This window comes from Dermacentor variabilis, chromosome 1 (assembly GCF_050947875.1).
Source record: "Dermacentor variabilis isolate Ectoservices chromosome 1, ASM5094787v1, whole genome shotgun sequence".
NCBI classification, from domain to species: Eukaryota; Metazoa; Arthropoda; class Arachnida; order Ixodida; family Ixodidae; genus Dermacentor; species Dermacentor variabilis.
Window position 1 is genome coordinate 203,865,721 of NC_134568.1, and position 16,599 is coordinate 203,882,319.

Sequence of the window (16,599 nt, forward strand, 5' to 3'; positions counted from 1 at the left end):
CGAGGCCTGTGTTGTGCAACGCTTATGTAATCCAAAAAGAACGCGCGGTAGGGTTCGAGCGGGGAGGATTCAGTAGGACCCTACCTACTACATGCAGTGACACGGGGAACATGTATGAACTCATTCTGTTTGGCCTCTGGCGACGTGACGACGCTCAAAATGTTTGTGATGAAGAATTAGTGCTCCGTTGACAATGATTAACTATCGTTCCAAGCATTTTCGTGTGCCCTTTGTCTGTTTTGTCTAATTTCATGTGTCTTTTGTCTGTTTTTGTTGAGAGCTGCAAGGCTGGAGCTGAATATATTTTATTTATTTATTTATTTATTTATTTATTTATTTATTTATTTATTTACCTTAAGGGCCCCAAAGGGCATTACATAAGGGGGGATGGCATATAGTAATCATGAACAAGAGTGGTATTTCCTAACAAAGCAACATGTTGGGATGAAGAAAAATCAGTCAGACATAAAAAAATAGAGCAAGGACCACAGGTTAAATATAAAAAGCACTTACATGTCATAAGCACTACGTATTGCTTATGCAGCATCAAATGTTAATATGACTAAAATTGGTGATCGGTTTCATGGAAAGCAAGTAAAGCAGAGTGAAAAGTTGATTGCTGTGTTTGAGCGACAATGCTACACTCTAAAGAAAGTTTACACCCTTTGGAGTGTACATCTGCCACACAACAATAATCGTCATCTGCCTTGCTTGCGTTCGCTTTCTTGAAAATGCCGCGCCCACTACTTTCCTGTCGGCAATGCTATGTCATGCTGATAATGCACATGCCGTTCGTGACTTGGAAGTACCGGGCTTACAGCGTCAAAGAAATGAAATGCGGGCAAGACAGATGACGATTATTGTTGTGTGGCAAATATACGATTATAGACGATTATGTTGCGTGGTGCGACTGTTGTTAGAGTGCAGCAGGCAGAGAATTCCACTCATTGATCGACAAAACAAGGGGCGAATACTGACATCTTTTTTGTACGCGAAAACATAGGTTTTATCTTATGTTCATGGTCGATGCGTGTGGAAATATAGGAAGCCGGGTGAATGAAGGTTCGGTAGGATGTCGAATCACTGTGGTATAACCTGCGGAAGAATGATAGGCGGGAAAATTTTCTGCGCATGGCAAGTGGTGAAAGATTTAGACTTCGGTTAAGGGAACATACACTTCCATAACGAGAATAACATGACAAAATAAACCGCGCCGCTTTGTTTTGAACAGATTCAAGCATATCAGTAAGGTTTGCAGTGTGCGGGTGCCATACTATCGAAACCTATTCTAAGGATGGTCTGATTACCGTGTTATACGCGTGAAGTTTAGTATCTTTGCTTGAAGTTTCAAGCGGTGTTTCAGGAGACCAAGATTTTTTAATGGTTTGCCCGTGATATATGTGGATGTAATAGCTGCTGCCCGATGTAACTGTGCTAGCATTTGTCGTCGAGTGACACAGGTTTCCCGTATGCAAATTTGCAAACTTGCAAACTTGCATCTAGTTAACCTCCCTGCCTTTCACCCCTCCAATGTATACTCCTGCATAAATTTCAGAAAGTCACATGTTTTCCTTTTTCAAGAAGCCACTTCAGTTGTCAGCCTTGCCCAAGTAGTTCACCAAGGCAATCAGTCTGTAGCACAACATTCACGCAGCCATTTTCCCCGACTTCATCCGCACCGCAACACAACTACATTTCCAAGAATCATGCGCAGTGCACGAAATTTATGGGACGTTGTGTCAAGACAAAAGAACTCGTCGATACTAGGCTACATCTGGCCATATTGTATTATTTGATTGGGTAGTTATTCGCCGCACGAGCGTTTTCAGCGAGAATATCTATCGTTTCACGCAAGCATCCACCCGCATACTACTGACCTCAGCCGGCTTGCCACATCGCAGCTCTTACAGAGCATGCTCGTGACTCCGGTGCAGCCCTTGTGATCTATAAGCTTGTCCTTGGCATTCCTCATTTATTTTCACTGATTAGGAGCTCGAAGACAGATTTCTTGGTTTTTGGTTTGACATCCTTCCACAAGTCGCTCTCGTTCGGCTTGAGATGCTACACAATAATTACAACTTTTATTTCCCATTTATCGAGGCACAATGCAGCGCTGTCGCTTTTTACTCACTATATCGGACGATTTTGTATGGCCACATTAAGGTTGTATAGTTTTGCACTTGTCTAGGTCTATATGGCGGCCATTCGATACTGCTGTTTAACCTAAACGCGCTTGAATATGGTTATGGTAGCTTTTATCTGAGTAACCCGAAGGCTTGGCAGGCTTGTCGTAATTAGACACTGAAGGCCGTGCTCCATTTTACACCTGGAAAACGATAAAATGTGCATTGATAATTTTTTATTTTTCTATTTGAGGGCGGTGATGTCCGGTAAGACGACAGGGCACTCTCAAAGGGCGTTCGCTTCGCGTTTTCATGACCCGCATGAGATGAGGAATGCCGCACATGATGAAATGAAAACGTGTAAAACAAAAACGTTTGTCACTGCATTCGTGCCTTCTTGAATGAAAGACTGGTTTGTTATGCGTTGGCAAAACTGACTCCGCCATTTCAACAGTTGTCCTAACGCTTTCAAGAGCAAGCGCGTGCGGGCAAAACTGTCTTCCGGGCATTGTTGTATGTCATCTTCATTCCGTTTCTTTCTGAAGAAAGTAACTAGGGAGAAAATACGGCTGGAAAGTTGCTTAGTTTACAAGTCAGTGAATCAGTAAAGCGTATCTTTACTGACCGTAAAACGCACGCAACGTACATTCCATAGCGCGTGAGAGTTTAGACGCTGATGCAGCCTCGCTTCGCAATATACACAGACGAACTGAGGGGAAGGGTCAGAGGCTTGTGACAAGAAAAGCACTAAGCTTGGCTCACTAGCCGCCAACCCTATTTTCTATGAAATAATAATTAAAAATAACGGAATGAGAAAGTACCACAGATTTTTTAAGCGCACGCACGCACGCAAAAGAACCGTAGAAATGAAGCGTCTTTGAAAGTGTACCCAGACGTTCCCAAAGGCAACCACGCCAGGAAGCTGACACCTTTAAAAACCCAAGAAAAGCACGCACGAGGCGTGTCTGTCGCACCGCAGCTGTGATGGTTGTCTTAGAAGCCCGTCACTAGTAAGAAATCACACTCGCAAATACTATTAAAAGCTGTGTTAGTGTCTAATAAAGGGCAGTTGCGGTGTTCCCCATAACTTTTGTGTCTTCTGGCGCGTTGCTGGTAATCTTTTTGCCGCTAGTTGTTCGGGCGTTCGGCATAGGGCCCTAGCTGTAGCGTCATCAGGGAATGTTGGCACCGTTTTAATCGTTCCAAACTTGTTCCTTTCTGCCGTGTGTACACATTTGTACACACGCGTGTATGAACGTGCCGGAAGGCGCCCAGGTCTTTCTAAAAAAGATATGGTTGCCTTGAAAACGTTGCATTCAAATGAGCCTGATGCGATACATCGCCTCAACGGGTGACACGCATGTAACATGCTACCGTCGCCCTTGTTGCAAAAGCCGCAGGGAAATTATCAAAAGAGCACTGCGAAAACTCACGCCACTGAAGAAGCTTAGAATAATTAGTTGGTCTAGTTGGGGGTCTTGGAATTGCCTCACGAGGAAAATTACCGCAACAAATTGACAACGCCCACAGGAAGGGAACACAAAGACAAGAGCAATGAAAGAAGCTAGCGCTGTGTTTTAAACCTCATTTGTGAAGTTTGGCCGTCGAAAATCATCTTTTCTGGGTTGGCTTTAGAAATGAGAAAGCATGAGTCAAGGCCACACAGTGAGGTACACAGTGAAATAGTTTTTGGCTCCTGTAACGTGTCCTTGCGTGCAGCGTGTGTGTGTCTGTAAGTTTGTGTGTGCGGGTGAGTCAGTGTGTGCGTGTGTCTGTATATGTGCGAGTAAGTGAGTCCGTCTGTACGTGTGCCTGTGTATGTGCGTGTCTGTGCGTGCGAATGAGTGAGTCAATCTGTACGTATGTCTGTGGCTGTGTATGTGCGTACGAGGGAGTCAGTCAGTGTGTACGTGTATTTGTGTATGTGTGTGTGTGCGCGTGCGAGTGAGTAACTCAGTGTGTACGTGTGTATGTGTTAGTGCGTGTGCGCGACAGTGCGTGTGTGTGCGTGTGTACGTGTGTCTGTCTATGTGCGTGCGAGTGAGTGAGTGTGTGTGCGTACGAGGGAGTCAGTGTGTGCGTGGGTCTGTGTATGTGCGTGCTAGTGAGCGTGTGCATGAGAGTGAATGAGTCAGTGTGTACGTGTGTCTGTGTATGTGTCTGCGAGTAAGCGTGTGTCCGCGTGTGTGTGTGTATGCGTACGAGTGAGCGAGTCAGTGTGTACTTGTGTCTATGTATGTGCGTGCGTGCGAGTGAGTCAGTGTGTACATGTGTCTGCATGTGCGTGCAAGTGAGTGTGTTTTTGTGTGTGCGAGTGAGTGAGTCAGTATGTACGTGTGTCTGTGTATATGCGTGTGTGTACGTGCGATTGAGTGAGTCAGTGTGTACGCGTGTCTATGTCAGTGTATGTGCGTGAGAATGAGTGTGTGTGCGTGTGTGTTCATGCAATGGAGCGAGTCAGTGCGTACGTGTGTCTGTGTATATACGTGCGAGTGAGTGTGTGTGCGTGTGTGTTTGTATGTGCGTGCGAGTGAGTGAATCAGTATTGTTGTGATCGGCCGTTCATCCGCGACACCCCTCGGTCACGGCTTGCACAATTATGGGGAACGGGCTGACGGCCTCGTCAAAATGGGTCTCGACACGGATGAATTATGACCAGCGCGGGAATACCTCGTTCAGAAGAGGTTTAAGCAATTAGCAATGTTACGGCTGTCACCTGTCAGCAGGACAAACTGGTGTGTCCAAGTCGGAGACGCGGTCAGTGCGATGATCCAACCAACACCTGTCAGAGTACGATCGGATTCAGCGAAAAGGGCAACCAACCTCCGGATTGGTGGGACCTGATGTCATCGGCCTCCTGACACCGGATTGGGGGAAGTGACTAAACAATGATCATGCAAGGCATAAAAAGAGCTACGGATAGTGGGAGGATCGGCGACTACCACTTCATCATCAACTTTTCTGTATTACTTTGCATATTCTTGTACATATGTAACTATATACGTGTTTGTCCAACGTCCTGAATATGGGACCCAGCCTCACGTTCACTCACCCCTTCACGAGGAAAGAGGATCCCACCTCTTCAAACCCCGAGTCGCAACAGTGTGGACATGTGTCTGTGCCTGTGTGTGCGCGTGCGAGTGAGTGAGCCAGTGTGTACGTGTGTCTGTGTCTGTGCATGTGCATGCGAATGAGCGTGCGCGCGTGCGCGTGTGTGTGTACGCGTACGAGTGTCAGTGTGCATGTGTGTCTGTGCCTGTGCGTGCGAGTGAGTGTGCGTGTGCGTTTGTGTATGCGTGCGAGGGAGTGAGTCAGTATGTATGTGTGCCTGTGTATGTGCGTGTGAGTGAGTCACTGTGCACGTGTGTATGTGTACGTGCGTGCGAGTGTACGTGTGTATGTATGTGCGTGCGAGTGCATGTATGTGCGTGTGTGCGTGCGAGTGAGTCAGTTAGTGTCTGTGTATGTGCGTGTGAGGGAGTGTGTGTGCGTTGTGCTTGTGTGTGCTTGCGAGTATGCGTGCGTGCGTGTGTTTGTGGAAGTGAGTGAGTCAGTGTGTACGTGTGTATGTGAGGGCGACTGAGTGTGTCCTTGTGTGTGTGTGTGGCGTGTGTGGTAGTGAGTGAGCCAATATGTTGTATACATATTTAAAGAAATATTTATTTTTTACTTTCATTATTATTACTTAGTTTATTTGTTGCTGTAGAACACACAGGTATGTAGGAGCCGGCGTAATCTATCCACGGCAATTGATATATAAAAGGAACAAGCAAGATACATATATTATGAAGGAAAATTTGAGCTGAGAGGTCAGCTTGAGCCAGTGTGTTCTAGCCAGCTGTCCAGCTTTGCGATGCAAAAGGGCGCAAAATGAATGGGATAGAATGACGAGGATGACAATTATGATAGAGAAATACACGATGAAAAGTACATGATGGACAAGTACACGAATAAAAAAGAAGTGCAAGCACTGCTTACAGTGGCACATCGATTTCGTTCTCTCTCAAGAAAGTCAAAATTACTTTTTTTTAGCCTTCTTATGCCGGTTCAATTTTGTTTTAGCCTTGTTATCTGGAAAGTCTTGTTACCGTGACCAGCCTTCTCAGAGGAGCATAGAAAAAAATATAGGAAGCCACACTTATTTTCCACATGTTTGCACCACGTAAAGCTGCAACCTAGCTTTATAATGCACTTTTTTCTCAGCGACGCCGTTACTATCGCCTTATAAATGTAACAATTTGCATGTATTGATACTGGTAGTGCAACCAGAGGATGTTTCCTTGTGTCCGTGTTCTTTCGTGCGTTCTGTGAATTACACTCCGGCACTTACGGCCAGCATAAACGCTACAGCACATAAAAAGCTAATAGTGCCTGAGGACTTGCCGGCACTTTTGTGTACAATAATGATGGCACAGCCTGCCACACTAAATATTCCCTTCGCTATGGTCAACACGGGAAAACTAAATTTTTGACCTACCAAATGGCAACAGTGCGTTAACTGTACTGTATATTTACAACACTAACACTGCGTTAATTTATTCATTCTTAGTGCTTTATATGTATGTATATTTCATTTCTGACTGTTCGGTTCCGCAGTAAACTGTAAAGCGCACAGAAAAAAAATGAGTGGAAGGAGGCAGGTGGGCACAAATCACAATGTCTGCAATACATGGCACTCATACAACTCGCTGCCAGGCTGTGCCAGAAGCAGGACACATCGCGGGAAAGCACACGCGTGCAGAAATAAAGGCACGGAGTGTCCGGAACACGCTCGGATGGTTCAAGTGTACACCAGACCACCAGATCTTCTAACACAGACTGCCAGAAAACATTTATGCCTGATGGCAGTAAAACAAGAAAAGTCACAGGCCTTCGCGGCACGCGCCGCACAGTCACAGCGTAAGCTAGAGGAGCGCTTCCATAGGAGCTCCATTTTCGGCAGCACGCACCAGAGGGGTCCGTACCTTGCGGGGAGACACCATGACGTGCACCGAAGAGTAAACACAGGTACCGCGACTGCGCAGCGCACAAGGCCCATCCCTTGATCTGTGGTACGATATGATGCTGCTGGTGATCGATGGTGATCGTTTATTTGCATCCCCTTTGAAGCGAGGCGTTAACAAATAGTCACCTAGCCTGCTTGAATTTACCAGGTCCCGCTACATGCAACATTCAATTGGTACATGCAACTGCTACATGTCGGGACACTTGGTGGAATGCAACGCAACCGCAATGCAAAATTTGCACGTATCGACGCTACAAGTTGTGGCAAGTGGCGCAATACGATGTTAATGATGATGATGATTTAATTATTTATTGGTATCCCCTTTGAAACGGGGCGGTGACAAATAGTCACCTAGCCAGCTTGATTTAATAAGGTATACTGTACATGTTTTTCGTTCTAGCATTTTTGCATGCGTCTGCCTAATACTATTTTTCTTCCGCAAACCTTCTCCATCTGCCTTTTACCGCTACCTGTGCAACTGCTACATGGCGTACCACCTGGTGTACTATTATGCAACTGCAATGCAAAGCGTGAGCGTATTGGTACTACGCGGCCCGCACCTCGCATCGCGCGTCTGCTCGCGCGCTAGGACGCGCGTATAAGGAATTGTTTTCCGCTCCAAGCCCGCAAGCGCTGGTGTGGCTCAGTGGTAGAGTAGCTGACTTCTGCCCAGCGGGCCCTGGTTCAATCGCAGTGGGAACTGGGAAAATTTTTTTTCCACTCCCGGCGATATCTGCGGCGGACACCGGCGGCTGATACTATCGCCAACCGAAACGGCTATTAGAATGAGCCCATAACGGCTTACGCTGTAAAAACACTGCTAACTGCAGCGTTATGTTTTCGAACTAAACGTTGTATTTTCTGTTATTAGTTCGAACATTTTAGCGTTCCTGGGCGCCTTCGGTACACTAGACGTTAAAGAAGCAGGTTGCTTCAGCGTTTTCTTGCCAATAGCCACAGCTTCGCTGAATGTATATCCAGCGCCTACAACGAGCGAAATATTCATAGGTATTATGCCACCATAAACAATGCCTCTCCCTGTTTGAGAAAGTCTGTTCCAAATGTTCGGAGTAAGCAGGCGATTAGCCTCAGCGTAATGTGATAGAAGGGTACTGCGTCCGTTGCATTTATGACGCTAGATGATCTTACTAGCTATGAGAGCCACTTTTAGCTACTTTTAAGGTACAGTGCTCCGCGATTGAAATGCTGTATTTAGACAGCATGGCGGCCGGCGCTTTTTGCGCCACCGGTGATTGCTGGGTGATCGCTGAGGAGGCCGAATGCAGTTACGATGCATCAAAAACATTCTGGCTTTCATGTGACACAAAAATGCATCATCTCAGTGTCAGTAGCGCCCACCGGTAGCGCAAGAAAGTACTGGCTGCCATGTTGTCCGAGTATTGCGTTTCAATCGCTGAGCGCTGTACGTGCACTGTCAAAGATGATCTAAGCGGAAATAATCCAATCTTCTTGACTGAAAAGGACTTGCTGAATCACTATTGAGCACTTCGATCCAGACGTCTAGAAGGGGCAGGAGTAGCGGGTGTTCCATGAAATGAATGAAAAGGGAACATTCTACCTCATGGTACCTGCATTTTGGATGGTTGTTTATGAAAATTTAGACCAAGGTTCCGGCAGCTGTGTTATGTTGCGATACTGTTTCACACGCTTCAAATTTTTTTAATGGTTAATAGCCGTCTTTACCGTGGAAAACGAGGACACTTTTCAGTTACGGCGTGGCCAGAATAGGCGCGAGTGGATTGGCTAGTGTGCGTTGCCGACGCTGCAGCAGCGTGGATCTGACGTCACGGCGGGAAGCAAAACTTCCAACACCGTTGCCGCTGTTGGGAATTGAAATCATGTCACCACGGCAATATGAAGCTGGGAGCCTTATGGAATTGACACTGATCTATCCTCTGCGCAACATGCATAACTTATGCGCTTGCAGCTTTTTAGCGGATTTCGTAGCCTCGGCGGATAAGACTCCAAGAATGTACGGGCGCTTTTCGCGCACATACACTTGCGTTTCGAAGACGCCATCAGCCAATGAACTCACGCAGGATAGCTCCAGTTGCGTATAACTTTTAGGATCAGTGTGAATCTGGGAGCTCGGCGAGCTAACCACTGAGCTCTTGGGCGACTTGCGTGCTAGGGAGTTTGCGTGCTATTTGTTAAGCGCATGCGCGACATGGTAGGTTATGCGCGTATATTTCGCAGGCAACGCAGGCAATACGTTCACGCACCATAGGTCGCATTGGCCGAAACTTGTGAAATCGTAATTGCTGAAACGCAATGTAGTGCACGGTGAAGAAAGAAGCTATGGATGAATATGAGCGAATGGATGAAGGCGGTTGCGAATAAGATGGCCCGCTTAGCACGAGTTACAGAAGTCGGAGATCTCCCAAATTTTTTCCAATATGCTTTTTACGCTCGGTAGCACCGATTTGAAACGTCGTGACTATTATCTGGTTCTTGCAACAAACATCTGTCGAGAGATTGAATTCGTGTTGAAATTTATTTCTTGAGAAGATTGGGCACAGTTATCAGCCCCTGTAAAAATACGAATGAGTTTAGTTCTCATATTAATACGTCTGCTATAGGAAAAGTAGTGCACATATGGAGCTACCAACTAGCGTTCATGATACGAAGTGATATCGCTGGGCAAGCAACTCCGGTAATATGAACAACTCACGTAAAGTACTAGTTGTTTTTGTTTGTACACCGCTTCATTGCTTTTTTTTTACTTTCCCGCTTTCTACCGTGAAGCAATGTTTGTGCAGATTATGTCACTTCTGTCTCTTCATAATGAGGCTTTCCTATTCGAACACTTGTTCTAACAGGACAGCCCCAGTGCTGCCAGCGCTCCGAGAGCCTATAATATAACAATGTGACAAGTCGCTTGGGCAAGCGAACAGAAGTCTACGACATACTATGCGCGTATACGTGCACTTCAGTTGTGTATAAGACAAAGTTAATTTCGCAAGAAACTTCGACGTTAAATTACGCCGTGTGTTCGGTTCATTCATCTGGACGCGTAGACTGTGCCATTCGCAGGGGCTCCGAGCTCCCGCAAATATTCATAAAGGCGCGCCGGTTAACTGAGTTTTCGCGATTCTCGTGAAGGATCTCCCACTCACACTGGCCTACGAACAGCTTGGATAGTCTACGTGTCCGCTGTATGAGCGGCGTTGACTTTTTGTATAATCCACATATCTTTCTTATTCCGCCATGTTTTCGTAACGTGCTGGTGTCGAGCTAAATAACTAACAGGGACCAAGACAAAAATAGAAAGCGGTGACTTTTCCTGAAGGAACAGGGAGTGACGAGAATGTTTATCGTCTTCTTTATTTATTTCGAATCCTTTTGAAGAGAAAACCCTCTGCTGTACGCACTGAATAAAAACTGCTGCGGTGGTACGTGTTCGGCGAAACGGGCTTGTTATCGCTCGCGATTTCGGTGAACGGGACACGCACACGGGTGCTGCAGTCGCCGAGTCAGACGCTGCTCGTGTCGTGTATACGCGAGCTACAAGCCAGACCGCAACAGGGCTGCGGTCTGACTCTTAGCCATTGCCGGGCCCGCGCATGCTGCCGGGGCACGCGTGCATCCCTGGCGCCGCCCCGGTGCCGGCGCGCGCGATCGACGCAGGCACGTGGCCGGCCACTGCGGCCCGGGGTGGACGAGCACGCGGTCCCCTCACCTGCAACAGCCAGGCGTCCTGGAGAGCGCCGCATTGAGCTGGCTGGCGGCTCCGGGGCGCTCTTCCGTGCAGTTCGTGGCTCGGAGCGCACGCACACACACGCTGGAGGCAGGCCGGCGTTGCCGTGGCGGGGCTACCCCATGCCGCCGCTGGTGGCCGCCTCGCTGGGCTCGTGGGGTCGGCTGAGGCGCGGCACCCGGCGCAGCTCGACGGGGCGGGCCAGGCTCAGCATCATGGGGGTCGCTCACATGCCGACGGGGACGGTGGTGCGGGGGAGGCCGTGAGGTGGTGGGCAGAGGGAGTAGACACGGCGGCGGACTGTTGGGTTGGTGGGCTGCGGCCTGCGATTCCAGCGCGTAACCCCCCCGCGGGAAGTGGCTGCTCCGACTGCCGCCCCCGCGGACGCTGCCGCTCGGCGCGCCCTCGTTCGCCGGCTCCGCGACCAGCGCCGCCGGCGGAAACGCGGGGCTGCGGCCGCGAGGGCTCGGGCACCGGGACGCGAGTTTCGGAGGCTGCGCTGGTGGGCCCGGCGTCTCGAACGGTCCGCCGTGTCCCCCATTTATTGTGCACGGTTGCAGTACTGCTCACAGAATCAACTGGCCAAAGTGAGCTCTTCGGGCAGTTGGTACATATTCGCAAATAATAATAATAATAATAATAATAATAATAATAATAATAATAATAATAATAATAATAATAATAATAATAATAATAATAATAATAATAATAAGCGAGCACGGAAAAGAGACCGATGGTCTGTTTTGTAGCGTCGTCAGGCTACCGCGACGTATTCCAAAGTCACTGTACTGCATAACCCGGTCGAACATCGCTGTGTTACGGAGGGAATGACGCGCCGATTTTTTCCTTTACGCGACACATGGTCACACAGGCTAGACACAGGTTTCAACCGAAACAGACTTCTCCTTCGACCGTTTCTCAGGCACACACACACAGATATTGAGACGACGCGATCGTTCCCCCTGTAAGCGCTAGTTTTGGTGTTTCTTCCTTGTTTGGAAGCGTGTGCAAGGGGAGAGGAGAAAAGAACCCAGAGTTCGCACTCACATTCATCATCTCCTCTTCTTTTGAGAATCACAACGCCAGCCACGGAGTCTTCCAGACGCGACGCGAATCTACGGCCGGCGGATGAGTGAGAACACTCATCCATGTAGCAGGCCGCTTATTGCTCTGGTTTCTTATTTTCGTGGCATCGACAAGAAGCAATGATTTGAGCCTGTGCCGTGCGGTGTTTGTGAAGCAAGGCAATGTTGTAGTAATATTGCTCGTGTTTGGATCCCACCGATGGCATCGGTTGTTGGGATCGCACCGCTGGTACGAGTTGTTGTGGTCGTACCCGCTGGTACGATTTGTTGGGAACTCGGCGCTGACGCCCGTGGTTGTACCTGGGTCGCAAGCCCCAAGGGTAGCGTTGGCCCGGCGGCCTGGGGTACAACTGGAAGCATCCGAAGGTCCCGGCAAAGCATGAGTCGACTGGTAACAACAAAACAACTTGTTTATTTTAACAGCGCAAAGAGTTGGCGGTCAGGTTGACCGAAGTAGAGAGACGGGAGAGCACTTTACTCAACAGAAGAAATCGGAGCCCTCCTTTTGGCGTCCGGGGGCAGCTGTTTTTATACTCTCGCAGTTGAGGGCAAGAAGGAACCCCTCAATAGACGAGCACGTGATTGTACAATGGGCTAATGGTGACGCACACTGTCGTAGCGCCGCCGGTCGGGCACAATGGCACATACACTCACACACGCACATGAAGACACGTGGCATCGGAACATGCCTGGAAACGCCTGGAAACGCCTGGCGGGGAGCGTTGCGGCGACGCCGAACGGGCCAAAATGTCTGCCGCCCCGCCGCAGTCGCGCCGGCAAAACCGCGCGTCGCAGGCGAAACGCAACAGACCGCCCCGCCGGGGGAAGGAGATCCCGATGGACAGGGGACTGCATCCGCTGTCCGGAGGGATGTCGCTCGATGATGCTCATAACCGAAGTCGGGCGTCCCTCGACGTTTCTTGAGCGCAGCGCACAGAGAAGGTTCGCACGGGACACTGCAAAGTGACTTCGGGAGAGTTCACATTTTTGTTCTCGTTCCCGGCAAGCGTTAGAACTACGCTGAAACTCAACCGCTCAGTCAGCAAGCACGGCACAACCCTCACTAAGCCCTGCCAGGCTCTTTCCCCTTTTTATACCACTGCCTAGTTCCTTACAGTAGTCTAGCATCACTCAGAACGCGTCCACAAATTGGAAAATTGCACTAGAAAGCATATCATCACTTTGAAACACTAAACAAAAGCAATATGTTAAAAAAAATCCTGCCTCAGGAAGAAAAACATCAGTAACAAACAATTTTGAGGCTGATTCCTACGTTAGGGGCTTCGACTTAAGCCATCGGCGTTACCGTTGAGACTCCCCTTTTTGTAACGCACCTCAAAGGAATATTGTTGTAAAGCGAGGCTCCAGCGCAGGAGACGGCCATTTTTGGGAGAGATGGTCTGCAGCCATTGGAGAGGGCAGTGATCCGTCTCAATGATAAACCTCGAGCCGGCTAGATAGCATGACAATTTCTGAACGGCCCACACGAGACACGCACACTCCTTCTCGGTGGCGCTATACGCCTGCTCACGACTGGTCAGCTTACGACTAGCATACAGGACGGGGTGTTCTACTTCTCCATTTTCCCGTTGGCACAGTACAACGCCCATGCCTCGCTCACTAGCATCGCACTGAACAACGAACCCTTTTGTATAGTCTGGCGATCGTAGCACAGGCTGGCTTGTTAGGGCACTCTTTAGGGCGCTAAAAGCTCTTTCCTTTGTCTCGTCCCAGACGACTGTTTGAGGCTCTGTCTTTCTTAGAGCATCCGTCAGGGGAGCCGCGATATCAGAGTACCTGGGAATGTACCTCTGATAGTAGCCGGCGACACCTAAGAACGACCGAATATCGGTCTTCGTGCGCGGTTGCGGGAAGTCTCGCACAGCGGCCACTTTTATTTCAGAGGGGCGGCGACGACCCTGACCAATCACGTGACCGAGGTAGACAACCTCGGCCTGTGCTAACTGGCACTTAGGAGCCTTGACTGTCAAGCCCGCTTCGCGCAGGCGGGTTAGCACTGCCCGCAAGTGTGCCATATGCTCAGACCAGGATGCGGAGAATATCGCTACGTCGTCTAGATACGGTAAAGCGAATTCTTGCTGTCCCCGCAACACTTTATCCATGAGGCTTGAAAAACAGTATGGCGCGTTCTTCACACCAAAACTCAACACTTTAGGACGGAATGTTCCCATTGGTGAAATGAACGCCGCATACCTACTAGCCTCTTCTGTAAGTGGAACCTGCCAATAACCCCTGACAAGATCTAGGGTGGAAATAAACTGAGCGCTACTAACTTTCTCAAGGCGCTCCTCGATGTTAGGGATCGGATAAATTTGATCTTTAGTGATGGAATTAAGCCTGCGGTAGTCGACGCAAGGACGAGGTTCCTTGCCCGGTACCTCAACTAAAATCAAAGGGGAGGTGTAATCACTCTCACCTGCCTCAATAACACCGAGCTGTAGCATTTTCTTTACCTCAGCCTCCATAATATCGCTCTGGCGGGGTGACACCCGATACGCCTTGGATCGTACTGGCTCTGGGGAGGTAAGTTCTATATCATGAGTAAGTACAGAAGTCCTACCAGGCCTCTCAGAGAACAGACCTTGAAACTCTTGTAATAGCTGGTGTAGTTCGGTTTTCTGCTCGGGCGACAGCGGTGCTTTACTGATAAGGTCACTAATGACTTGACCGGTGTCTTCCCTGTTCGTCACTGAGCCTAGTCCCGGAAGCTCGACCGGAAGCTCTTCAGGAACGTTTACCATCATGCACACCACTGCTTCCCTTTGTCTATAAGGTTTGAGCAGATTACAGTGGTAAACTTGCTGTGCTTTCCGCTTTCCTGGCAGACTTACCACGTAGTTAACGTCCGACAGTTTCTGAACAATTCGTGCTGGGCCCTCCCACTGCACGTCTAGTTTGTTGTTTAGCGATGTGCGCAATATCATGACCTCATCGCCCACCTCAAAACGACGGGCCCTGGCTGTCCGATCATAATAAACCTTGGCCCTCTGCTGGGCCTTTGCCATTGCTTCACCTGACAACTCCTGTGCCCTTCTTAAGCGTTCGAGGAGCTTAAGCACGTACTCCACCACGACTGGGTCGTCGCCCCTGCCTTCCCACGATTCACGAAGCATGCGAAGCGGAGACCGAAGCGAGCGACCGTACACCAGTTCAGCTGGCGAAAACCCCGTAGCCGCATGCGGCGCGGTCCTTAAAGCAAACATCACCCCAGGCAGACACAGCTCCCAGTCAGTTCGATGTTCAAAACACAACGCTCTCAACACGCGCTTCATGACGGAGTGGAGCTTCTCAACGGAATTCGACTGTGGGTGGTACACTGAGCTGTGTAGCAGCTTTACCCCACACCTTTCGAGAAAAGTTGTCGTCAAAGCGCTAGTAAACACTGTGCCCTGAACTGATTGGATTTCCGCAGGAAAACCAACTCGCGCAAATATGGACAGTAGTGCATTGACTATCTCAACTGAGCTGAGTTCTTTAAGCGGCACTGCTTCAGGGAACTTTGTCGCTGGGCAGATCACAGTCAAAATGTGTCTGTACCCCGTGGCTGTTACCGGCAGAGGTCCCACTGTATCAATAACGAGCCGTTAAAAACGCTCCGTAATGATAGGTACCAATTTCAACGGCGCCCTTGATTTGTCCCCTGGTTTGCCCACCCGCTGACTGGTGTCACATGACCTCACGAAGTGGTCTGCGTCCCGAAAACACCCTGGCCAATAGTACTCTTGCAAGAGACGGTCCTTAGTTTTCTTAACTCCTAGGTGTCCGGACCACGAACCCCCGTGTGACAAGCGCAACAGATCCTGACGATAGCATTGAGGCACGATCAGCTGATCGAACTCCACTCCTCGGCGGTCTAGATACTTCCGGTACAGGACTCCACCTCTTTCCACAAAACGCGCAGTTTTCCTGGCGATACCTTCTTTGACATTGCAGCGCACGTTTTCCAGGCTGCCATCCTTTTTTTGCTCGGCTATCAAAGCCGACCGGCTGACTTTTAGCAACCTATTAAGTCCGTCTGACGTAGGCGCGATGAGCAAATCTGTAGATAGCTCTTCTAACTTTCCCGTGTCGGGCATTTCCTCTCCAGTATCTGGCGCCTTCAACGTTACAGACTCAAGTTTATTCAGTTCGTCAGCTTGCTGCACCTCTGACCCTTTTTCATTGTTCGATAACGTCGGCCCCGCAACTACCGCCTTTGCAGCGAGCTCCCGAACCTTCGACCTGGTTAAGGCCTGAACGCTAGCCTCACCAAACAAAAGCCCCTTCTCGCGCAGGAGGTGATCGGACCTGTTTGAAAATAGGTACGGGTACTGGGGGGGGGGGGCAGCATAGATGACACTGCCGCCTCCGTCTCAAGCGCTCCGAAAGGTCCTTCAATAAGCACTTTTGCTACCGGCAGACACACGCTATGAGCTTCCACGGCTTGCTTGATCCACGCGCACTCGCCCGTGAACATATGGGGTTCTACGTAAGAGGGGTGAACTACATCCATCGTAGCTGCGGAATCGCGAAGCACCCGGCACTCTTTCCCGTTCACGAGGAGGTCTCGCATGTAAGGCTCGAGAAGCTTCATGTTCTCGTCAGTGCTGCCTATTGAAAAAAACACAACTTTTGGTGTTGTTTCCGGACACTGCGCCGAAAAGTGAC

At 49.2% G+C, this 16,599-nt stretch overlaps 1 protein-coding gene across 1 annotated transcript in view; it reads right to left on the reverse strand.

The window, feature by feature from the left end:
• Positions 1-11,203, reverse strand: part of LOC142591131 (neuropilin and tolloid-like protein 1) — a 469,467-nt gene extending 458,264 nt beyond the window's left edge. Inside the window, exon 1 of the mRNA XM_075703514.1 lies at positions 10,829-11,203. Within this exon, the coding sequence (XP_075559629.1) occupies positions 10,829-10,862 (34 nt within the window). The 5' untranslated portion in view covers positions 10,863-11,203. The remainder of the gene's footprint in view (positions 1-10,828) is intronic.
• Positions 11,204-16,599: the final 5,396 nt, after the last annotated feature.